Source organism: Triticum urartu, chromosome 6, assembly GCF_003073215.2.
Source record: "Triticum urartu cultivar G1812 chromosome 6, Tu2.1, whole genome shotgun sequence".
In the NCBI taxonomy this organism is placed as follows: domain Eukaryota; kingdom Viridiplantae; phylum Streptophyta; class Magnoliopsida; order Poales; family Poaceae; genus Triticum; species Triticum urartu.
The window spans coordinates 74320928-74345387 of NC_053027.1; the positions used below are offsets into that span (position 1 = coordinate 74320928).

Consider the following 24460-nt stretch of genomic DNA (forward strand, 5'->3'; position numbering starts at 1 on the left):
TAAAGCCTAAGGCGGTAGTTCTAAAAACATGAGCACAGGAGACTGGCAGGTATGGCCATTCAAGATTGCAGGCATGAAGTGAAAAATGAACTGCATTTCCGAAAGAAAAAAACATACACATAATTAAGCATCTTGGTATCATCTTTTCAGACTTCTTATTCCATAATTATACACCAATCATTTATTTGGACTCTGATAGTGTACAATAATAGTCAGGAAACGCAAGCTCTTTTGCGTTTTCTCGAAAAAAGATAGTGTACAATAATACTACAAGTACAGTTCTTCCTCTGTCTACCATTTCAGTGCCTTGAGAAGGTATGTACGTACCAGTACGTATAGATTTCATTTGCAGATAGTGTGACCTGCACTGCTGCGCTTCTGACTCGGATCAGCAGCTAGGCATTGTCAGGACACGGCAGCGGTACTCTCCAAGCGCCCAGATAGGGAAGATGTTCCTGTACTGGGAGTAACTGATGGTGCAGTTCCTGGCGAAGATGCCGATGATCTCCTGTGGCACAAAACAGAAAATACCATTTCAACGGTCATGAACAAACGCAGACAGAACAGCGACCGAATGCCGGATTGCCAGTTAGTTAGTGTCTGGAATCTAAGCACTTTTGACAGTGGTTTTCATGAGAGTGTCCTTACAAGAGAAAAGTTTCACTGCTCGGTTCGCGGCATACTTACTTGCTGAGGGAACTCGCCATCCTCTAGTTGTAGGTTAATCAAAACCCTTGCTGCCCGGTGCAGAGGCCCTGGATCTCTCTCGGCCTGCTCCAACGGAAATTGAAATGCAGATATCATCATATGAATGAGCCTGGTGAATGCCTCAATGAACAATGCCAAATCGAGGAGAAAAAGAAAATACAAAAACCTGCCCAGCATCAATTAGGGCCAGCATGGCCCAACTGGTATTGACTACATGGGGGCGCCTTCCTTCAAGTTCGGTGTAAACCTATTTGCAGAAATTAAAAAAAATGTCCAGGTCAGATTAGTTCTCTTTTGCAGAAAAAAATATCAAAACAATACATGTTGGTTCGCTACTGGTTTGATTGATCTATGGAAGCATAACTTTTTTTTTTGCTGCGCTGTATGTAATATATGTGCCATGTTAAAATGGAGGAATTGAAGACAAGCTCTTTGGACGAACAGCATGATGCTTTTTTTTAATGGAGGGATATTATTGCTTGTAAATAGATCTCGACATAACTGCTAATTCTGAGCTAACAGTAAATCAGGCGTTCATACTTATGATCAATCGCGGACTGATCTGTTTCTGGTTGTACCGCAGCTACCGCTGCATACAGACATCCGTCAACAGGCATTACCTAGGAACTAGGAAGAAATGAATGTACCTTATCCCTGCATGACAAATAGCTTTCTCCCCAGCCACCAGAAGGAGTCTCTTTCGACAACAAGAAGTCGCAGGCCTTCCTAATAGCATGACAGTTCTTGAATGCCCTTCCAGCAGCAACTAATCCCCTCACTGCGTACCATGTCCCATAGGTGAAACAAATAGCCCAGGAGCCGTACCTGTTGCAAATAGACAACACAATGAGCAATAATGGCAGCAGTTTCTGTGTTTGAGTGAAGACACCAAAAAGCATCAAAAGATGCCTGTGTATTGGACATTCTTTTCTTCCGGAACAGAGTTTCAACACTAACCATGAGCCGTCGCTTCTTTGAATACTCTCAATGAAGTTTTCGGCTTTATGGATACATTTGTCTATCTCTTCCCTCCTATGTCCAGGGTAGTGCTTTCTGAATGCAGTCAGGGCCTGGATCACTTCTGAAGTACATTCAACAACACTGCCAGTCCAGTTTACATCTCAGTTCAGTTTCTCTTAAAAACAACAAATCAGCATGGTAACAAGAATAGGGTTATCAAATCTTACGGATGATCAATCATTATGTCCCCAAAGATCTCAGAAGGATTGAGAAACTGAACAGTTTTAAAAGCATGTCAGATTGTAAAACACTATTTACAAAAGGCTGAATGTCTAGAGTTCTCATTATAGTTGTAACTCACCTCCAGCCAGGCATAAGACCTGGTGAGTTCATATGATGCAAAGCCGCCATTTCCGTTCTGTAAAAAACGGTTTATCTTAGTTCCACCCAATTTAAACAAGCATATTGTTAGAGAAAATTTAAGCAAACATATATGCAAAAAGAAAGTTAGAATCATAGATAAATCCATAAGAGCATAGAGCAAAAGAGAACTAATGATCCTAGCTTTTAGAGGTTTGAAAACGGGATATGCATACCATCCAAGAAAGGAGACAATTGACAGCGTCATAAAGTCTATTGGCTTCTATTGATACACCAACCATTTTTGGAGAAATCTTTGACAACAACAATGAGGCCTGATGAGAAAGAGGAATGGCAACAATTTGAACAATTATAACAATAATTCAAATGATGACCACGACACCACAAAAGAATATAAGATCTAAAACTTGAGAGTTGTTTTGGTTATTTTGTGCATTAAAGAGAGTCCCTACTTCCAAGAACCTGGAAGAACAAATGCTGGAACTTCCAAAATCATATCCTTACAGGTAAACAACATCATAACATCATTCACCTGTTAACAGGCTTCGAAAATAAATGTCATTTTGGACAACGAGACTGTCTCCAACACACACCTTTGACCATATCTTATCATGTTGGTAAATAATGGATGAGAATATAACATTCTGGAATCACTCTGTTAATAGTATCAAGTGAAAATCAAATAATTATATGAATGCAAGTGCTCAAGTTTTGAAAGTTTGTCTGCATAGGGTAATTGGTGATATCAACTTTAGAATGACGGTACCACCTTTAATCCTAGTGCAGTGCAATCTGATACAGGCCAAACCTGATCGGCGGTAGAAAAGGTCCATGCACCTTTAGATATATGACGATACCAGACACTCAAATCTCCATGGCAGTCGTGAAGAACCTTTCAAAGAACAGATAACAGAAATTGAGTCAAACGATGACCTAATCTGGCCGGAAAATTAAGTATCAAAATTTACCTGTGAATTTTTTATGTAGCCATGGGCTAGTTTAAGAGTAGGACAGAACTCTTCTGTGAGTTCCGTAGCCAGTATAGCTTCAACTGTGAAAGTTGTGTCCCAAAGCTGGCTGCCATTATAACCCTACGGTGACAGGACCATTTCTTAACACTGGTATTAGCATATCAAGCCAAAAGAAAAGATGCACTATATCTTAGTATCTCTCCAGATTCCAGAGTATATCTGGACCAAATTAATAAATGACAAAAATAGACACCATGCTAACTGAAAATGCTAAAGTAACTTTCCTGTGCTATTTAACTAAGTTAAGTAACCTGTGAAGCAGTCACCGCAACTGAAAGCAAAAAAATTGGGATCAAGGACAACATAAAGAATAACCTGCATCTTCATGCCATCTTCAGCAACCCACAAATAATCATAGATCCTTGGAATATGAAGTTTGAATTCCTGTGAGTTAGGATCTTCTATCCAGCAACAAAGCATATTCAGTACCTGCACAGTTTTTTGTATTATCAGTTTTCACAATAATCAACTGAAAACAGGAACAAGAAAAAAAACGCATGCCCTTTAAAAATAACGGCATGATTTTAGATATACCTTCCCTACAGCACCACTGCAAATATACTGAGTGTTCTCATCTTCGTAATGAATATGTTGCATGGCATTTTTCAAAGCTTTCTCCCTCAATTTGCTTCCGGGCCAATGCGACAGAACTGGTTCAACGAATTTGTGAAGAGTGGACCATAAGATATCTTGTCCCAGTGGATGAGGACAGTACAGATCCTCCTACAGTAAATTATAATAAAATCTTTCAAGCAACATTTTATAATTATATTCTGCATGGAGATCTCTACCTAAAGTAATAAATAAAAATGTGTGATACTGACACAGGAGCCATGTCCGTTTACAGATCAAAAACCATGCAGAGCAGAAACTTCTCAATAGCATAATAATATGAAGTTACTTTATGTTGTTACTGGTTTGGCACATGCATGACGAAACAAGTTCCAACGAACCTTAGCACATTGGCTGCGAGCCTTGTCCCAATCTATCTCATCATAGGGTACTTTATAGAGCTCCTTCCGTAAGTTCAATACAGTTGGTGTAATTGGGCCGACAAACCTCTTTCCATATATGTAAGACATGGGAAAGTATACCATTCGGCAATGGGACCACATGCGCCCTGTGTGCGACGCAGAATATTTTAGCAAAGATAATAAGGTAAGATATTATGATAATATATACTCGCTCCGTCCCAAAATAAGTGTCTTTAATTTAGTACAACTTTAGATTATGATAATATATACCCCCTCCGTCCGAAAATAAGTGTCTTTAATTTAGTACAATATTGTACTAAAGTTGTACTAAATCAAAGACACTTATTTTGGGACGGAGGGAGTACTAATAAATGTGAATACATCAGACAGAGAAGGGCATAATAAAATTATTGCCTTCTGACAAAGTTTGTGATGATAGAAAATGATTTTTGTTCTGCTGCAAAAAAGAAAAATGGTTTTGTTGCCAATCTGTCAAATAAACTTTCCCAGGGTCAGCTGCATGAGAACTATACTTGCAGTATATTCTACTGATCATCTGCACTAACAGTCAAACAAGCATTCCATGCAGTTTATATGATAAATTTTGCCAGTGTTGAGTTATTAGTCATTATGATAAAATTTCCAGATAACTAAATACAAGCCAAAAGAGAAAGCGAAAAGGTATTTAAGGGGGAAACAAACCTGGATGAAATGGGAGGCAGTATGGTAGTAACCATAGTTCTGGAAGCAATGGATTGTTACCAGACCAGTCAAATACACCAAGAACCTTAAGAAAGTAGAGACGTCAGAACACCTCTCTGGGTTTGAAACAACTACACTTGTAACAAGACCAAAGCAGATAACAGAAAAGAAAACAATGCATAACCTCCGTACCGAAAGCCAAAACTTTCCCCATGATGTTGTAAAGGTTGCTCCTCCATGATCCAAAATCCAATTCTGAGCTAACTGAATGGCTCCATCTTCACTATCTGATCCTTCTTCAAGTAATCTCAAGGTAACATAGTTCAAGACAGAACCGAACATGGTGCTTGGGCCCTCAATGTGCAATCCCCAGCCTCCATCTTTGTTCTGCACTTAAATTCACGGAAATTTGTCCCTTTCTTTGAAAAGCATAAACAAAAATAGTAGTGGCATATACATTAGGGTAGTAGTGAGATGTAATGTGGACATAAGGAATGAGATGAAACACACATCATGTGGATTGCAAAGCCAGATTTTGTTTGCGTAAAAATATTATAGTTAAGAACGTTTTGTTAAGATGGATATTTCCTTGCCTGATGATTGTAGAGATACCGACGTATCTCCCTCTGATGCTTTGACGATAAGACAGTATTAAGAGCACCAGTCGAATGCAGTGCTATTACCTGAATAAAAAAAAGGTGAGAAAACCAAATGGCCCAGTTCTCTCATACAGAAGTACAACAAAACAAAGGATAACGTAGAATGAGATGCCACAATATCTGCAATGCTGAAACCAAGTGAGAAAAGTGACGCTCAGCTGGTAACCAATACAGATCTTTCACACTTTTCTGAACAGTTGCAGGAGCTCTAACAGATCAATAGAGGAAGGCAAAAGTTTACTGAAGAGTCAAGACCAAAAGGAAGTCACTGAAGGCGGGAACAGCAAAATAAGCAGCAACTAACCGAGCAAGAAGGCTTAGGCACTAGTTTTCCAATAATTCAGAAGAAGGATACTAACAGAGGATACTGTCTTCGAAGAGCCCTTTGGCGCAGTTCTATATTTTCTAAGAGTTCAGGAGCAACTTGTTAGGAAGTTAGCTGATTATACGACGAGATATGCTAGTGCAAGAACACATGAGAAGGCTATAACTAAGGAATCTTAACCAGTTCACTGTTGTATATGAGCGAAAGGAACTACCAAGCCCGGCAGAAGGAACATAGGACCGGCGATATCCCCAGGCCAGTGTCCATCATGTGCTTGGAGAGTAGACAACTGTCCGATTGCCCTCTTTAAAGAGGTCAAAACAGCTTCTTTGGTGACATCTTCATGCTCTTGGAGCTTGATACCAGGAATGTCCAGCTTAGGAGCAGTCAACTCGGCAAACTGCAAATGGTGCAAGTGTTTTGCAATGTCATGTGCAGTTATTTAAACCTCCATAAAAACCGAGAACAAGAAATTAACGTGCAAATGATAGCATTTCCATGAGCAAAATATGTGCACGAAAATGGCGCTGCTGGCAGGAAGTCCTAAATCCTAAGCAAATCCATGTCTGACTGGCTTGCATGGCCTTTCTATGCCATTTGAGCACTTGCATGAGGGGCCGGATTGTCAGCTTATGTATCAGGAATTCAGGAGTGGCAACACTGCCGGTATCGGTAAGATGCAAAAAATAACTTTAAACCTGTGGTTATGTTAGACCTGTGATTCTAGGCTACCGTTGACCCAAATCATTGTGTATCCGTGTAATTTACTGGATTCACGTTGCATATGCTTAGCCTATGCCTACGGTAGAGGACATATCTGGTGAAAAGGGCCTTCGGTGAGAACGTATGTAGAAATTCGATTAAAATCTCCAATAATCTCAACATATCTGCAACATTTCAGATCTAATTCATTATCATTCGCAACATACGAGAATGAAAAATACTGATAAATAGTTTACCAGGTATTTTCCCTTTGTTCATATATATATGGCAAAACACATTGAAATGCAACCCTAAATTTCTGCATGCCCTTCCATGGTATTAAAAAAATATCGGAGTAAAATAACCTTTTCACCCTATTTTCACGAAATTAGCAAGCCTGCGATCGAGTTCACTTGCATCTCCTAGTTTATTCCAACTGTGCTGAGACGGCAAAATGGCATTCCAGCGGATAAGTAAACAAGCTGAGACGGCGAAATGCAAGGAGGGTTAGTAGGTGGTTACGCGCTGGTGAGACAGGGCCCGGAATCCGTGGAGGGGACCGTCCGCGGCGAGCACGTAGAGCCTTCTCCGGGGTTCGTCATTTCGCCGCCGCCGTGGGAGTGCAGAGCCGCGGCGGCTCCGGCCGGAGGTGGCAGCGGCAGCGGAACGGAGGTACAGAACTGGGCCGTGGGCTCCCCTCTACTACGAATCTCTGATTCTACACGAAAGCGCTCTCGTCCATGGCCGGCCCAGTCGGGCGTCTTGGTTTCCGTTACCGAGTTCCAGCGGTTTTTTTTTCAGAGGAACTTCCACATGTTCATTGAACAAATAACTGTACACATTCCCTCAAAAAAAAGACCTGTACACACATGGTTGCTCCATGAGGCAAACAAAGGGACAGCTGTCCTAGAGCTTTGCACAAAGGACCCCAAGAAAAAAAAGGATTTGCAGTTTGACCCATGAAGATCCGTGTGCAAATCTAATCCCTTAGGCCTTGTTCGGTTGAGGTGGTTTTTGAAGGGGAATGGCAGGGTTTGAGAGGGATTAGATCCCCTACAAGCCAAAATCCTCTCCAATCCACTCCAATCCCCTTGGGAGGAGGATTAAACGAACAAGGCCTTCAGCATCGTTGGACTCCATCGTCGTGGTGGCAACGCCGGAGATGGACAATAGCAGCCATCATTCCTAAATCTGAAAAAACTCTAGTGCAAACCATGCTGCTAGGTGAATCGATTGAACGGTATGCCGCACGCTATGTGGCTCGTCGACCGGGGATCATCTCCGAGCTCGTCATACCCCGGCACCGTCACATTCATCCACTTAGGTCAATTTTTATTCTTTCAGGTTTTCGATTTATTCAGTCATTTCGAGGTTTCAGTCAGTTTTATTTAGTATTTCTATTTAAAAAATCAATGGAAATGGAAAAAAATGTTCATGTCATTTAAAAGGTGTTTATGTTTTTTAATAGCAGTGTAATTTTAGAAGCAACTTAAACCGTTTTTAAAATATTCATATTATTTAAAAATTAAGACCTATTTTAAAAATGTTCATGTAATCTAAAAAGTGTTCACATGTTTAAAAAACATTTATGTAACTTTAAAATTGTGCATGTACTTATAATTCGATGGTTCACGTGGACTCTATTGATTCGACAGAATATTTCCTTGCATTACAAAATTTATAATGTACTTATAGTTTGATGTGACTGCATGAATGGATGACAATGACATCGGCATCGTGGCCACAGCCGCGGGTTACCCGGAGCTGGCCCTTTTCTTTGTCCTGGTAACCTGGTTGTATTGCCACCGAGGGATGTTAGAGAGCTCCTATTTAATGTTCTCTGCATCAAAACTTCCAGAAAAACACACATTGTGCTCGCCTTCATGGGTCATCCCAGTAACCTGATATGCATTGTTACCAACCACTACTCCTCTAGTTCCTAGCAATTTCTTCTTGTTGTGTTTTTTTCCTTTGATCTTTTCAGTCGGGTTCCCTTAAAAAAGGGGGGGTTTGATCGATTTAAATAATATCATGATTTTAGGATTAGAAAATTTTCATCTTTAAAAAAAACAATGAGTTCCATAAAATGTTTGCAGATAAAAAATTGTGATTTTTCTAAATGACAAATTTTGAAAAAAAATAAGTGTTCAAAAATTTAAAATTGTTATTTTTATCATAATTTGGACGTTGTTATTGTTTTTATTATAAAAAAAATTCTTATTTTTTTATCACAAATTTGGACACTGGCTCATGAGTTTTATAAAAATTCTTAAACTTTTAGAAAAGTTCACTAATTAAGGAAATATTCACGAATTTTTAAAATATTTTCAATTTATAAGGACATGAAAAGTGTAAAAGAGAGAAACCGGAAAAAACTGGTAGGAGAAAACAAAAAGAGAAATACAGAAAGAAAAATCGCAAGAGCACAAAGAAATCAGCATTAAGACCTTATTGTCTTGTAGGGCGTTCCATGACCATCTGCATGTGCGTTTGCTGGCAATTTCTACAATGGGCGTTATATAGGGAATTCCGGGTGAAAAAAATCTTATATCGGAGCCCCCGGGGAGCTCTTTTTTTAATCACCTTGGAAGCTCTTATTCCATGCTAAAATTGTGGCATTGGTGCTACAATGGTTATATATAGGTCGGGCCACGAAGCGCTCGCTCGCTCACTTACTGCTAGCTCATAAAAAGGCGGCTACCTTTTTTATCTGAAAAAATTCGTTAAATAAAAAATGTTCTTGGATTTTTGAAAATTTTGCAAAGTAAAAAAAATCATAGATTTTTTAAATGTTCATAATTCAAAGTAAGATTGAAAATTTAAGAAAATTTTCACAAAATTAAAAAATATTCTTAAAATTTAAATATATTCATGAATTTAACACCTTACAGATAGGCCCAACGTTCCCACAACCCCATGCACTAGGAGACTCCAAATCTAAGGAGCTTAGTATTTATAATGTGTATATCTGATCAAACTTAAAAATAGTTAAACTTTTTTAATTGAATTTTATACACCATCTGTTGGGAACAGAGGGAGTATTGTACTTGGCCTTGCAACCAACCATGCCAGCATGTTCACGTTTTTTTTCGGAGGGCCAGCATCTATAGAGATACTAAGCTCCCACGATTTGAAGCGTTCTGGTGCTTCGGGGTTGGTGGGGTCGTTGTGGGACCTGCATGTAAGGTTGTCTATTGCTTAGTTTTATTTCCCCTTCTCTCTTTATTTTCTTACAGGTTTTAATTGTATGAGAGTTTACTAAAATTTGTGAACATTAAAAAGAAAAAAAATATTTTTGCTTCATTAATATTTATTACATTCATGAGTATTTTGAAGTTCACGGGTATATTTAAAGTTTATGAAATTTTTTAAAATTTGAAACTTGTTTAATTTGCAAATGTTTTTTAATTCATGAATATATTTTAAACTCATAAACATTTTCAACAATTTATGATTTTGTAAATTTACATATTTTTGAAAAATCCTTGAACATATTTTAATTAAACTAACCTATTTATTTTTAAAAATACTCCATTTTTCTGAGCGAGTAGTGGGGCGAGCGGAAAAAAGCTAACCGACTGAGAGGAATAGGGAATCAAACTAAGCGAGCGAGAGCTCGTGGGCCGATCCATGTGAGTGTTATAGCGGCAATTTCATGATTTTAGTGTGGATAGGACCTTTCAAGAGGCTCAAACGACCACCACCAACTGGCACTGAGACCGACACGTGTGAAGACACCACAACGCCACACCAAAAAATTTCATTCTTCACTAGAAAATATTGTCTCCAGCAAAAACCCGACACGATATACAAATAAAAAAACACCTTCATAATGTAATTAAAACACAAGACAACATTGATAAAATCCAAACAAAATAGCCGACCGTGACACTCAAATAGATATAAGAAAAATTAATTCCACAAGTGAAGAACGGCGTGATGAAAGGCGCGTTAGCCTTTAGTATTCACGAAAACAAAACTACGTCCGTGCATGCATGATGCATGTCATAAAAAAGCGTAAAAGAGAAATCACGAGCGAGCTAGCTGACAAGTGAGCCAGGTGATGGTATGGAACGGAGTAAACGTGGACCTGCAAGCGCATGAGGCGGTCGGCGCTGTGCTTGAGCTGGTGCCGGCGGCTGGAGTACTCGCGGCGCGCGTCGTCGACGTCGTCTAGGGCGCCGCCGCCGGCAGCAGGGTCGAACTCCCAGACCTGGCGCCCGGCGTGCGCGTTGGTGGTGCGCAGCCACGGCTCGCCGCCGGCCTCCTCCCCGATCCTTAGCCGCCACATCGATCGAAGTTGACTCAAACGAATGGCTAGGTGTTGTTCTTACTTTCTACTCTGGTTCGTTGCTTCTCCCTTCACAGCAGGGCAAGTGAGTGAGACGAGAGAAGATACCGAAACACTCCGTGTTTAAATAGGATAGCTAAATCACTCGCAAAAAAAAAATAGGATAGCTAAATGACATTTTCACTGTAGAACCATTACCAGCCCACGGGAGTTATTTATCCAAAACCACTACACTTAAAGCTAGAATAACAACTTGGTACCACATTCAAGTCAGGGCATAAAAAAATGTGTGTAATGCGTAATGCAGAGCACTAATGCTGAAATTTAGTCGCGAAAACAGCGAAACCGACAGATGGGGCCCACCTATCGGGCTGACGTGGCGTGCTTATGTGGACAATTTGCTGAGTAGGATGAGGGTCCCATCTGTCAATGACTCAAGTGCTTATCTCTTTTTCATTTTTTCTTTTTTCCTAGACATTTTCTTCCTGGGCATTTCAACAAACAGATAATGGGCATTTTCTTCCTTGCTGTCGACGTTCATTCGAGACCTGGCCGCCGCTATCAAGCCGCTAGAGCTCCACTCGCCGCCCCTCTCTTTGTCTTGCTCCCTGATCTCTCTCTGTCTCAAACATGAGCCAACTGCCATGCCCACGCCATGGATGAACTCGATTTCGCCGCGCTGCCTCGTCGTCGCCGCACTGCCCCAGCCCTCTGCCATGCCCGGCGGGAGGCCCTGGTCGTGCGCGCCGTCATGGAGTGCCATGGCCACACCTGTGCTCGCGGCGCTCGCCGGGAGGCCCTGGTCGTGCGCGCCGTCATGGAGTGCCATGGCCGCGCCTGTGCTCGCGGCGCCCGCCGGGAGGCCCTGGCCGTGCGCGCCGTCGTCGAGCGCCATGCCACTCCCATGCTCGCAGCGCCCGACGGGAGGCCCTGGCCGCGCGCGCCGTTGTGGATCACCATGCCCATGCCCGTGCTCGCGGCACCCACGGGAAAACCCTGGCCGCGGGCGCCGTCGTGGACCGCCATGGCCATGCCCGTGCTCGCCGCGGCCGCTAGGAGGCCCTGGCCGCGCGCGTGTTCAAGCAAGAAGCAAGTGATGACGGAAGCAAGAACACACGGGGAGAGTTCTCCAGTAGTCGTCTCCTATTTGACTTGGCGCCAACGCCAGGCAGGGGGCTGGGCGGATCCTCGGCAGATTCGGGCGGCTGCTGATACCCGATGCTTCATCCGCCTTCATGGTGGTAGATTGAGATCCAGCAGGGCAACTCAGAGACGATGGTAGGTCGTTGTGGTGGTGAGGCGGCTCGCTGGTAGTGGGGCGGCTCGCCGGGGTTGGGCTCAGGCGACTGCGTGGGATATGGCTGTGGTTTTTTTTTACAGGAAGACAGGGGAAGAAGAAATGCATCCGACAGCTGGGGCCTTGTACCACCTTAGCGAATTATCCACATAGGCATGCCACGTCAGCCCGACAGTTGAGGCCAACTTATCAGTTTAGCTGTTTTTTTGAGCAAATCAAACAATCAATGCTCTGTGTTACACATTAGGTATATTTTTGATGATTTTTTTTGCTCTGACTTGAATGTGGTATCAAGTTATTATTTTAGACTCAAGTGTAGTAGTTTTGAATAAATAACTCAGCCCGTGAAGATGTCATTACCAACCCGTTTAGAAAGGACAAACAGTCATCTCAAACAAGAGAATAAGAAAAAAAACACAAACAATAACTGAAGGACAAGAAAGCGTCCGCAAGCGTTACGGAACTTAAGCTCCATCACGTGGTGAACAAGCTAAATCATGCGGCAAAAGGTGTTGTGCCAAATCGGTCGTTGTCATCGAGCCTGCGTGCTCGTTTGTTCTTCTCTTTTGTCGTCTGTGGCCTTCAGCACGTTTTACTTGTCATCTACGAATCTAAGATGAAAATTAACTAAAGTATTATCTACTCCCTCCATCTCACAATATAATATAAGATTTTTTTACAAGCTACAGCATATAATTTTTTTTCTAGCCACTCGCTCCGCAAAAAAGATCTGTCCCGCGTCGCTCCCGGGCGGCACCGGCGGTGGACTGGCTGCGCCGCGGCCGACCGCGTCTACCCTTCTTTTCCTCTCATTGTCACCGGAGGAGGCTGCCGGCCGAAGGCCGCACGGCGGAAGGTGGCGACAGGATTTCTCCCGGTGGTCTGGTGGCCGCTAGTGCAATCCACATGTGGGATAGTGGCTCCAGTGGCGGACCTAGAATGCCAGCCTAGGGGGTGCCACGGTTGAAGATTCACACTAAATATTGTCATAATTTTAACATAGGTCTAAAATTGCATCAACTTCATTAATATTTAGTGCTACATACTCCCTCGATTCTAAAATATAGTGCGCCCGCGCTTTCCGATGTCCAACTTTAATCATAAATTTAACCAACGAGACCAACTGCGGCGGAAGAAAAAATTATATAATTGAAAACTTCTTTCGAATACGAATTCACTGATATAATTTTTGCTCCCGCTACAATTGGTCTTGGTAGTTAAATTTACAATTAAAGTTGAAGCACGGAAATAGAAGAAGCACTACATTGTGAAATGAAGGAAGTACATAATAAAATTAATTTTACAGTTTTGGAAGGGGTGCCTAGATCCGCTACTGAGTGGCTCCCCGGCTGTTGTGTTAGATGGAGTCGGCACCTTGGCTGCATCCCATGGAGCCACTAGACCTGGCGGGTTTGGAGAGGTTGTGCACCGGCTTCTTCGATCCGGCGTGGGCCGGAGGCGAGTTGTTAGAGTATCTCCAGCCGCGCTTACAGGAAGGCTTTCCCAGGCGATTTTCTCGCGCCGGCGTCGGAAAAACGGTCCAGTCGCGTCCTCAGGAGCCCGATTTTCGCCGGCCTGGGCCGAAAACAATGCCGGCGGACCCATACCAAACCCGACGCGCTGGGGGGCGTCCGGGGGCGCCGGGGCGAGCTGTTTTGACGTGAAAAAGCCGCGGGCCAGCCGCGTCAGCGACACGGCGCCCCGTCTTCCCCCAACGGCCTCGGTTCCCGCAGGGAATCAATGGCAAGGCTGCCGCCGGTCAGCTTTGCCATTGATTCCTCACGGGCGGCGCATCACGGTACGGCGAGCCGACGCCTCCCCTCCCTCGCACGCGTTCACACGGGCGCGGCGCGGCTATATAGCCGGTGGCCTCACTCGCCTGTGCCCACACCAGCCCCGCCCCTCGCCGCCGCCCAGCCCCTCCCTCTACCTCTCCCGAGCGCCGCCGCCCAGCCCCTCCCTCTCCCTCTCTAGCTCTCCTGAGCCCGTCGCCATGGCCGAACGTTTCTTCGGAGATGAGGCGGCGGCCGACGGCTTCGGCCGCCGTTCGCTGCGCGAACAGGAGTCCTGGCTCCTGTTCCAGGCGAACATCCCGGCGCCGCCGGACATGCGCGCCGGGCCGACGGGGTGGAGACTCAGCGACGGGGGAGTGCCCGTTCCCCCGTTGCCCGACGCCGTTGCCAAGCCAAATTACTTCGCCGAGGAGGTCGAGGTCGTCCGCGCCTCCCTCACCGACGCCCAGCTCTCCCTCCCCCAGTACGCCGCCGACAACCACGCGGCTTGGGCGGCGTACTTCGAGCGCCGCCAGTGACAGCGGTTGGCGTCCACCAGCGACGCGCCGGTGGTCGGTGGCCAGAAGAACAGCGAGGGGCGCCACCTTTGGTGGGGCGTCCCCGGCCGCACACTCGAGGGCCGCACACTCGAGTGCAGCGCCGGCATCGTCATCAACGAGGGCGGCCGGCGCGCCTCCTCGTCGGCTCCTCCTCTGCGCTTCGTCAAGCCAAAGACGGAGCCGGGGCTCGCGCCGGTGAAGACGGAGCTAGGGCTCGCGCCGAAGAAGAAGGAGCCGGTCGTGCCGGTGAAGATGGAGCTCGACGACGACGACGCGGCCCTGGAATGGGCGCGTAGGGACTCCATAGCGATGGAGAAGGAGCGCCTGGAGAAGGCGAAGGAGCGCTAGTGCGCCGCCCTGCGCCGCTTCGTGGAGCGCCGACACGGCCGCGACGAAGGCGGGGTCGTCGTCATCTGCGACAGCGACGACGACGCGCCACCGCCACCAGCCCGCGTTGGCGACGCCGGTCAGGGGTCCACCAGGGACGGCCGCGTCAAGGAGGAGAAGTCCGACGACGGCGACGACGATGGCGGCGACGACGGCGACTACTCGGCGTTCAGCCAGTTTCTCTTTTAGTTTAGTTATTATCTATTTTTCTATGTAATGAAAACCGGCGAACATGTCTAATATATGCCCAAGTTTGCCAAAATTTATCGTGTTTCGCCGAATTTCGCCGAAATTTATCGTGTTTTGCTATACAAATTTTAATTTCAAACGCGCCTGGGGGCGGTCCTGGGGCCGGCGGCTGGGGACCAACTCGCCCCCAGGCCAATTTTTGCGCCAGCTCACCCCCAGGCGGCGATTTTAGGCGCGCCCTGGGGGGCCAACGGCTGAAGATGCTCTTAGTTGTGACCGCTGTGTGCTTTTGATCTAGCGGCGCATGCACAGAGACCGAGCGGACATAGCACAGGTGGCGCCAGAACAGCTTCATTGCTGACTCCAGTGACCGGTTACGTTCGCTCTGGACCGGCATAAATGCGGCGTAAAGAATGGCGGTGCGGTCGGGCAGAAGATGTTTTTGGGTGAGACCAGGTTGTTAGACGCGTACGTGGCGCCGGTCCGGAGGTCCCCTAACCCCCCTGGTTTGCATCAGGTTTACGAGAATTTGGATGCCCGGACACGTTCGCAGATAATAGGGGTTCATGTTGGATAACAAACTATGTTCAGACAACTCGATTTGGACGTTTGCGGACTATTTAAGGGTTCGCTTGGAGATGCGCTTACATACAACATTTTCAGTTGAACGGTTTGCAACACATTCCTTTTTTAGCTCATTTATATTTCCTATTTAGGTTGCTTATATTTCTATTTTTCGCATAATTACCGTATAAGGTTTGAAAGATGGAGACCATTCGGTGCACATTTAGGATTATTGAGAAAAATAATCAGCATGTACGATGCAAGATGCAAATACTTAGCATTTTTGTTGCATTGCTAGTATATAGTTTAAAATACAGAGAAAGTTACGACCAATATGAACATTGAGAAAACATTATTGTACTTTTAGGTGAATGGTAAGGAGGGCAATGGAAAACTAGCAATATTGTTGGCACACCATACAAAACGGGCCTTTTTCACTACTTTGACCTTTTTAGAAAACTTTCGTACAAAATGAACTCCATACAAAACTATTTTATGATCTGACCCTTTTGGTAACGCCACAAATCGTGACGTTTCTTCTCTATTTAAAAACACCGAACTAACTAGCGTTGCTTCATTTCATAAGTAAATAGAAATATGAGCAAGCTACTTGCAACGCCAACACCCATGATGTTTCATGCATGGGCACCAACGCCAGCCATGCTTGGCGTTTCTAGCAACGCGAGATACTTTGGCGTTTCTGTCCTGCCACGTAGCTTCTCGACCAGGCCAGCAATGCTGGCTAGCTCGGCGTTTTCAGATAGAGAAGAAATGCCACGGCTTGTGGCGTTGCCAAAAAGATCAGATCGTGAAATAGTTTTGTGTGAAGTTCATTTTGTGCGAAAGTTTTCTAAAAAGGTCGAAATAGTGAAAAGAGCCCAAAACGATAGAGTCCACATACTGCTTTCTAGCATTATCTCTCCCCCTTCTCCTCGTCCACTGGTGTCTTCCATCAGTAATAAAAGATGTAAATATTTATGTGATCCACTTAAGTCTCGTACGTGTACTCTTCTTCCACTCGGCTCATCAATGCCCGCATTGCAATTTCATTTTTAGATTTTTGCAATGTCATGCCTCTATCATTTGTTCATTTTCTCATTACCTCTATCATTTGGTCATCTCAGGCATTATAAATACCATTGTGTATTTATAGAAAATTTGCTAAAACATTCTCTTGCACTCACTTTTTCATAGCATGTTCGTCGAAAATGACTTAAACTTGACATATTTTTTGCTTACAAACCTTTAAGGTCAATTCTGAACACATGAACCAAAAATACATCTCTTCTTAATAATAAAGCACGGATTGACTTTGTCGAGTTTACCGTCACAATACGCTTTTCTTCTCATGTCATAATACGCTTTTATAATTTGTATGGACAAAATCGTAATATAAACAAAGTGGTACTAATTTGATTTCGCTCGTCTGGTTTTCGCACGTACTTTACAGCAGGGTAAGTCAACTGGCCAGAATTTTTTTATGGGCGGCTAAAATTGTTTGACCTCACGGTCCTCTCCTCCCTTCCAGCTGCAACAAATAGTGTTTGTGCTAAAAATTCAGATTCGAATTAATAGTACCACCTCGCCACTTTACATAATATCCTAGTAACTTACTCCCTCCGTCCTTTAAAGAGTGTACTTTCAACTTTGTTGGAGGGTCAAACTATCTCAACGTTTGACTGAGTTTGTGCAAAAATATATGAATGTTTGTGAAACCAAATAGGTATATGATGAAAATATATTTTATTATGAATCTAATGCTACTAATCTGATGGCATAAATATTGATGTACTATTATATAAATACGGTCAAACATAAAAATGTTTGACTTTCCAATAAAGTTGGAAGTACACTCTCTAAAAGACGGAGGGAGTATATTTGTGTCATATGTTGGATGCCACAATAAATTAACTTTTTAGTACATCAAGTTACTTTTCTTAACTTACCTGTGTAGAGTAATATGCATCTCTATAACTATCCGGCATGACTTTCTTATATGACAATGCACACCAATAGTAGTTGTATTAAAATCTTTAAAAAGACTTATATCTGAGAACAGAGGGAGTACATATAAATACCTAGCATGCCAAGATAAGCTGTACAACTAAAATTGATGGGGCAATTATGTCATTGGTAGCCGTGTTTCATGATTGCCAGCGAGAATTTGCCTCTTCCGTTGCAACGCACGGACATATTTCCTAGTAGTAGGTAAAGTACATGGTTGGAATCATAGGTTTTGGATGTTTATTCTATTTTCCATCTGTTTTCAATAGTTCTTTCAAGTTAACATAACTGCCAGGAAGTTTACTGCACTCTCTGAACTGATAGCTGTGTCATTTCAACAGTTCGTCATGCAAGTTTTGTTTACAAACACACGACCATACACAGTCCTTATTTTTGCAATCCGAAGGCCTGATTGCTAGATCACACTATTTTCCATGTTGTGTCTTTTGGAGGAGCTCTAGATCACCTACTGTTATTGTACATACCTCTGATTAATCACATTCTTGCTTCTCTGTAGATTATTGCATTTCATGTCCTACAATCAGCCACAACCTTTGATCTGAAATTGATCCTCCTTAGAAGAGCTGTCAGCCTGTCGCGTCGTCTTAGTACGGATCTGATGCTGACGTTTAGCAGAGGTTGTGACTGGCACCATCTGAGAATATGACAAGAAGGTGATGGATTACCTTCTTCTTGTCATATTCTGGCATGATTGAGTTGCTCAGCACAAATTGTTGATAGTGTTTTGCTTCTGCTTACAGGCAAGTTGTCGATAATGTTACACATGCATGCAAGATTTGGAGTCAGAAAAATAAATAAAAGTATAAAACATTAGTCTTTTATAGAATCATGCAAAATTAGGTTTCACCTATGCTAGGATTATCTCTACCAATAAGTATAATAGCTTTAGAATTAGTTTAGATTTTCCATTGCACACTAACCCTGTATATGCGGTGATTACCCGTGCCAGTCCATATTGGGAAAAGGAAAGACGTAAAAACATATGATTCAATCTGAGCGATACTAATTACTATGGTTTCTTAGAAGCATATTTTTTTAAAGAATTATAAACATTTTTTGAATTATAAACATTTTCAAAGTAGAAATGATGTCAGACCCACACAAAAAAAGAACAATATCTCTAAACACCGGACAATAATAAACTGAAATTCTGGCACTTCTATCAGTACGTTGTGTTGTTCATTCAGAGCCAACCCTTGCGATGGGATATGTCAACTTCTTTTGGGGGATATGTCAACTTTGATGCTGTGATTTGCCTAAACATAAAGATAAGTTAGTTGCCAAAAGATTGAACGCAGTTTTTTTTTCCGAAAAGGAGGTTATCCCCTGGCCTCTGCATCAGAACGATGCATACGACCATATTATTAATAAGCAAAAAGTTCAACAAAAGTCTTCAGATCTCAAAAAGAAAAAATGCTCACATAGAGCATAAACAAAAGAATAGGATAGCCACCGCCGGCAGTCCAAAAAGGAGATAGGAAACTAAACACCTATCCTAATACATGACCGTCATCCAAACCGGTTGAAGATAGCCCGTGCTATCGTCTCCCACCGGATAGATCCAGTAACCATACGCTCCCTGGCATCCGTCGAAGTGAATAGCGACCACATACGGATCAGTGTAGTGGCCCGAAAAGTAACCTGCAAGAAATGAATATTTGTTATTTTGTTAAAAACCAAATCATTTTTGCAGTTCCAAACTGCCCATAATAAAGCACATACTCCTACATGGATATGTCTCGCCGTTTCTGAATCTATCCCATCCAGCCACGTCCCAAATAACGTGTTGATAGTATTCGAAGGAGTAATATTAAATGCTATGTGGACATACCGCCACAATTTTTTTGCCAATGGGCAGTCAAGAAAGAGGTGTTTGATGTATTCATCACGATCACAGAAACTACATCTTGTAGATTCTGTCCAGTTGCGTTTTGTCAAATTGTTCTTAGTTAGAATGACTTGTTATGGACAAACCACATAAACACTTTAATTTTTAAAGGAACTTTGACTTTTTAAACATATTTCGAACGAGGAATAGAGCCAGTGTTGATAATATCCAAATACATGGATTTAACCGAAAACTCTCCATTCTTAGTTCGTTTCCAGCGCAACTGATCGGACTGTTGAGATAAGTGAACATACACCAATCTTCTCACAAGATGGAGCCAAGCTTCCCAACGGTTTCCCGCCAACGTCCTCCTAAATTGAATATTGAGAGGATTGGATTGTAATACTGTTGCAATGTAAGCGTCTCTTCGTTGAACAATATTATAGAGAGAAGAATATTGGAGTGCAAGGGGTGTCTCCCCTAACCATGTATCCTCCCAGAATCTCGTGGTAGTACCATTTCCAAATATAAACTTTGTCCTGTTGAAAAAGACTGATTTCACTCTCATCAGTCCTTTCCAAAATGGCGAATCAGTCGGCCTAACCGTCACCTGAGATAAGGTTTTGGATTGAAGGTACTTATTATGCAGAATATGTGCCCATGTGGCATCGGTCTCTACAGATAGCTTATACAACCACTTATTGAGAAGACATCTGTTCTTCACCTCTAAATTTTCAATGCCAAGACCCCCTTGGTCTTTCGCCTACAAATGATATCCAATTTAGCGAGTCTGTACTTCCGTTTTAATTCATCGCTCTGCCAGAAGAAGCGTGATCGATAGAAATCTAGCCTTTTCCGAACTCCAACTGGTACCTCAAAAAAGGACAAGAGAAACATAGACATACTCATGAGTACCGAATTAATGAGAATTAGTCGGCCTCCGTATGAAATAAGCTTGCCCTTCTAGCAGCTTAGTTTCTTTTCAAATCAATCCTCAATGCACTTCCATTATGTGTTGGAAAGCTTGCGACGGTGGATTGGTATACCCAAATACATGAAGGGTAAAGACCCCAATTCGCACCCGAACAATTGTTTGTAAGCTCCTTGTTTCTCTTTAGCTTTTCCAAAGCAGAACAATTCACTTTTATGGAAGTTAATCTTTAACCCCGACAATTGTTCGAACAAGCATAACACAAGCTTCATGTTTCTTGCTTTTGCCAAATCATGCTCCATGAAGATGATAGTATCATCAGCGTATTGTAGGATAGACACTCCTCCGTCTACTAAATGCAGGACGAGGCCACCTACCTGGGCATTATCCTTAGCTCTTCCTATTAGGATTGTCAACATGTCGATCACTATGTTGAACAGAATCGGTGACATCGGGTCTCCTTGCCTCAGACCCTTGTGTGTCTGGAAATAATGACCTATGTCATCATTCACTTTGATTCCAACACTCCCTTTTTGCGTGAAAGAATCCACCTGGTTCCTCCAGGACTGATCGAATCCTTTCATATGCAAGGCCTTCTGAAGAAATGACCATTTTACCTTATCGTACGCTTTCTCAAAATCTACTTTGAAAACCACCCCATCTAGTTTTTTCGTGTGGATTTCATGGAGTGTTTCATGTAGGACCACAACCCCTTCTAGGATGTTTCTGTCCAGCATGAAAGCAATTTGAGACGGCTGCACCACAAAATGCGCAATCTGCATAAGCTTATTATTCCCAACCTTGGTGAAAATTTTAAAGCTGACATTAAGAAGACAGATCAGCCTGAATTACTCATTCCGTACGGCCTCTGTTTTCTTAGGAAGCAATGTAATTGTTCCGAAATTCAAGTGGAATAGCTGCAATTGTCCAGAGAATAAATCATGGAACATCGGAAGCAAGTCACCCTTAATGATGTGCCGGCATTTTTTATAAAACTCCACCGGAAAACCATCTGGCCCTGGAGCTTTATTATTTTTCATTTGTGAAATTGCCTCAAACATCTCTTTCTTCGAAAATGGGTGGTCAAAATATCGTTCTCATCCGCTGCTAGTTGAGGGACATCCTCAACCCTTGACTCATCCAAGGATACGAAATTATCCTCAGGTGGCCCAGACAGCTGCTTATAGTAATTGTGATGTATAATTTTAGGTTCTCCTGTCCTAAAATCATCCCCTCATCTTTCTCTAGCTGAAAGATTCTCTTCTTTTGATGCTTGCCATTCGCAATCATATGGAAGAATCGAGTGTTATCGTCCCCTTGGACGATTTTGCGAACTTTAGCTCTTAGTGCCCACTTCAATTCCTCCTCTTGAAGTAGTTTTTTTCAGTCTCATTTCCGCCTCCACTTTAGTCTCCAGCTCCTTGGTATCTAGAATGGAGGACTTGGCTTTTAATTCTAGGGATTGGATAAGGAGAAGGAGCCTTTCCTATTCAAACTTATATATCCCACTCAAATATTTGGCCCAACCACGTAAGAACTGTCTTAGGTGCCTAATCTTATTCTGCCATCTTTCTACATTCGACCTTGATACGTCTCCAATGTATCTATAATTTTTGATTGTTCCATGCTATTATATTATCTATTTTGGATGTTTTATATGCATTAATATGCTATTTTATATGATTTTTGGGACTAACCTATTAACCTAGAGCCCAGTGCCAGTTTCTGTTTTTTCCTTGTTTTAGAGTTTCGTTGAAAAGGAATACCAAACGGAGTCCAAATAGAAAAAAACTTTCACGATGATTTTCCTTGGACCAGAAGACACCCAGGGGACTTGGAGTGCAAGTCAGAAGAGCCACGAGGCAGCCACAGGGTGGAGGGCACGCCCACCAACCTTGTGGGCCCCTCGTAGATCTCTTGACCTAGATCTTCCTCCTATATATACTCATATACCCCAAAAACATCCGGGGGATCCATAGAACCACCTTTTCACCGCCGCAACCTTCTGTACCCGTGAGATCCCATCTAGGGGCCTTTTCCAGCGTCCCGCCGGAGAGGGATTCGATCATGGAGGGATTCTACATCAACACCATTGCCTCTCTCCGATGAAGCGTGAGTAGTTTACCTCAGACCTACGGGTCCATAGCTAGTAGCTAGATGGCTTCTTCTCTCTCTGTTATTCTCAATACCATGTTCTCCTCGATGTTCTTGGAGATCTATTTGATGTAATACTCTTTTGCGGTGTGTTTGCCGAGATCCGATAAATTGTGGATTTATGATCAGCTTATCTATGAATATTATTTGAATCTCCTCTGAATTCTTTTATGCATGATTTGATATCTTTGCAAGTCTCTTCAAACTATCGATTTGGTTTGGCCAACTAGATTGGTTTTTCTTGCAATGGGAGAAGTGCTTAGCTTTGGGTTCAATCTTGCGGTGTCCTTTCCCAGTAACAGTAGGGGCAGCAAGGCACATATTGTATTGTTGCTATTGAGGATAACAAGATGGGGTTTTTATCATATTGCTTGAGTTAATCCCGCTACATCATGTCATCTTACTTAATGCGTTACTCTGTTCTTATGAACTTAATACTCTAGATGTAGGCAGGAGTCGGTCGATGTGTGGAGTAGTAGTAGTAGATGCAGAATCATTTCGGTTTACTTGACACAGACGTGATGCCTATATTCATGATCATTGCCTTACATATCGTCATAACTTTGCGCTTTTCTATCAATTGCTCGGCTGTAATTTGTTCACCCACCGTAATAATTCCTTTCTTGAGAGAAGCCTCTAGTGAAACCTATGGCCCCTGGGTCTATTTTACAACATATTAGTTTTCCGTCAACTTGCCAATTTCTGTCGCCGTTCCCTTACTTTGCAATCTTTTACTTTCCGTTCCATAAACCAAAAATACAAAAATATTACTTTACCGTTTATCCATCTCTATCAGATCTCACTTTGCGAATAACCGTGAAGGGATTGACAACCCCTTTGTCGCGTTGGTTGCAAGTCGGTGTTTGTTTGTGCAGGTATTCAGTGGCTTGTCGCGTTGTCTCCTACTGGATTGATACCTTGGTTCTCAAAATTGAGGGAAATACATACGCTACTTTGTTGCATCACCCTTTCCTCTTGAAGGGAAAAACCAACGCAAGCTCAAGAAGTAGCAGACCTCCCTCCTGAACCTTTAGCCCATTTTCTTGCTATCAGATCCAAGAATCCTTCTCTTTCAAACCATGCTAATTCGAAAGAGAAAGTGTTTTTGTTTTCCACATGCGTTGCCTCTCCAGAGTCAACCAACAATGGGGTATGGTCGGAGATCGTGCGTGACAACGCTTGGACTGTCACCAGAGGAAACTTCTGCGCCCATTCGACGCTAGCGAGGACACGATCCAGCTTCTCAAACGTCGGGATTGGTAACGTATTGGCCCAAGTGAATTTCTACCAGAAGGCTCGAAATGTCTAAGATCCATGCTTTCAATGATCGTATTAAACATAAACGACCATCTGCCGTCAAAATTATCATTTTTTTCCTCCCGTCTTCGAATAATGTTAAAATCGCCCCCAACCAGAATTGGGAGCTGCTCGCTACCGCAAATATGAACTAAGTTCGCCTAGAAATCTGGTTCGAGTTCAGGCTATGCGGCGCCATACACCGCCACCAGTGCCCAATTAAATCCATCGGCTTTCAATCTAACCTGAAACTTAACCGCAAAATCTCCCATGACCACATTCCGGACTTCCAAAGTATCACATTTAACCCCAAGTAAAATCCCACCGGATCTTCCTCTTGGAGGTAGACAATGCCAATCGAAATCAACTCCTCCCGATAAAGTGCTAAGAAACTGGGGGATAAAATTATCCCTTCCAGTTTCGGAGAGGGCAATAAAATCCAACTTGTGTTCTATAGAAGCATCCGCTAGAAACCTTCTTTTAGCCAACTCCGTAAGACCTCTACTATTCCAAAATATTCCTTTCATATTTCATCATGAAGTTTTTTAGTGGTTCGAATCCTAGCACTTCTACGCACAACCGGAGCTGGATAAATCTTTCATTTCCACTTGCGCTTAGGCTTGTTTTGGTCCTCTACCCGGTCCTCACAACTGAGCTCAGTGGACCTAACCACCTGAGTATCTGCAAGAATGGAAGCCCTTGGGGATATAGAACACTCGTCGTC

The 24460-nt window shown here is 43.1% G+C and overlaps 1 protein-coding gene across 5 annotated transcripts; it reads right to left on the minus strand.

The window, feature by feature from the left end:
- Positions 1–123: 123 nt before the first annotated feature.
- On the minus strand, positions 124–10809 carry LOC125514950 (cycloartenol synthase-like). Of its 5 annotated transcripts, none has more exons than XM_048680326.1 (18): positions 10533–10809; positions 5955–6140; positions 5350–5439; positions 4949–5143; positions 4757–4841; positions 4034–4200; positions 3615–3803; positions 3396–3509; positions 3018–3140; positions 2858–2941; positions 2265–2363; positions 2030–2086; positions 1896–1942; positions 1666–1809; positions 1356–1533; positions 875–955; positions 688–771; positions 124–508 (listed from the first exon to the last, which is right to left on the minus strand). In XM_048680326.1, exons 1-18 carry the CDS (start codon positions 10731–10733, stop codon positions 389–391), a joined length of 2244 nt encoding a protein of 747 aa, XP_048536283.1. In that variant the 5' UTR covers positions 10734–10809; the 3' UTR covers positions 124–388. The 5 variants fall into 5 exon arrangements, with proteins under 5 accessions (XP_048536283.1, XP_048536282.1, XP_048536281.1 ...); XM_048680325.1 differs by having other exon boundaries at positions 2265–2342; positions 2819–2941; XM_048680324.1 differs by having other exon boundaries at positions 2819–2941.
- Positions 10810–24460: the final 13651 nt, after the last annotated feature.

Coding starts and splice junctions, on each gene's coding strand:
- LOC125514950 (XM_048680324.1), bottom strand. CDS start 10,733: ATGTGGCGGCTAAGGATCGGGGAGGAGGCCGGCGGCGAGCCGTGGCTG. Junction 2,942..3,017: donor GCTACATAAAAAATTCACAG/GTAAATTTTGAT, acceptor GTTCTTTGAAAG/GTTCTTCACGACTGCCATGG. Junction 956..1,355: donor ATTTGTCATGCAGGGATAAG/GTACATTCATTT, acceptor TTCTGCAAATAG/GTTTACACCGAACTTGAAGG.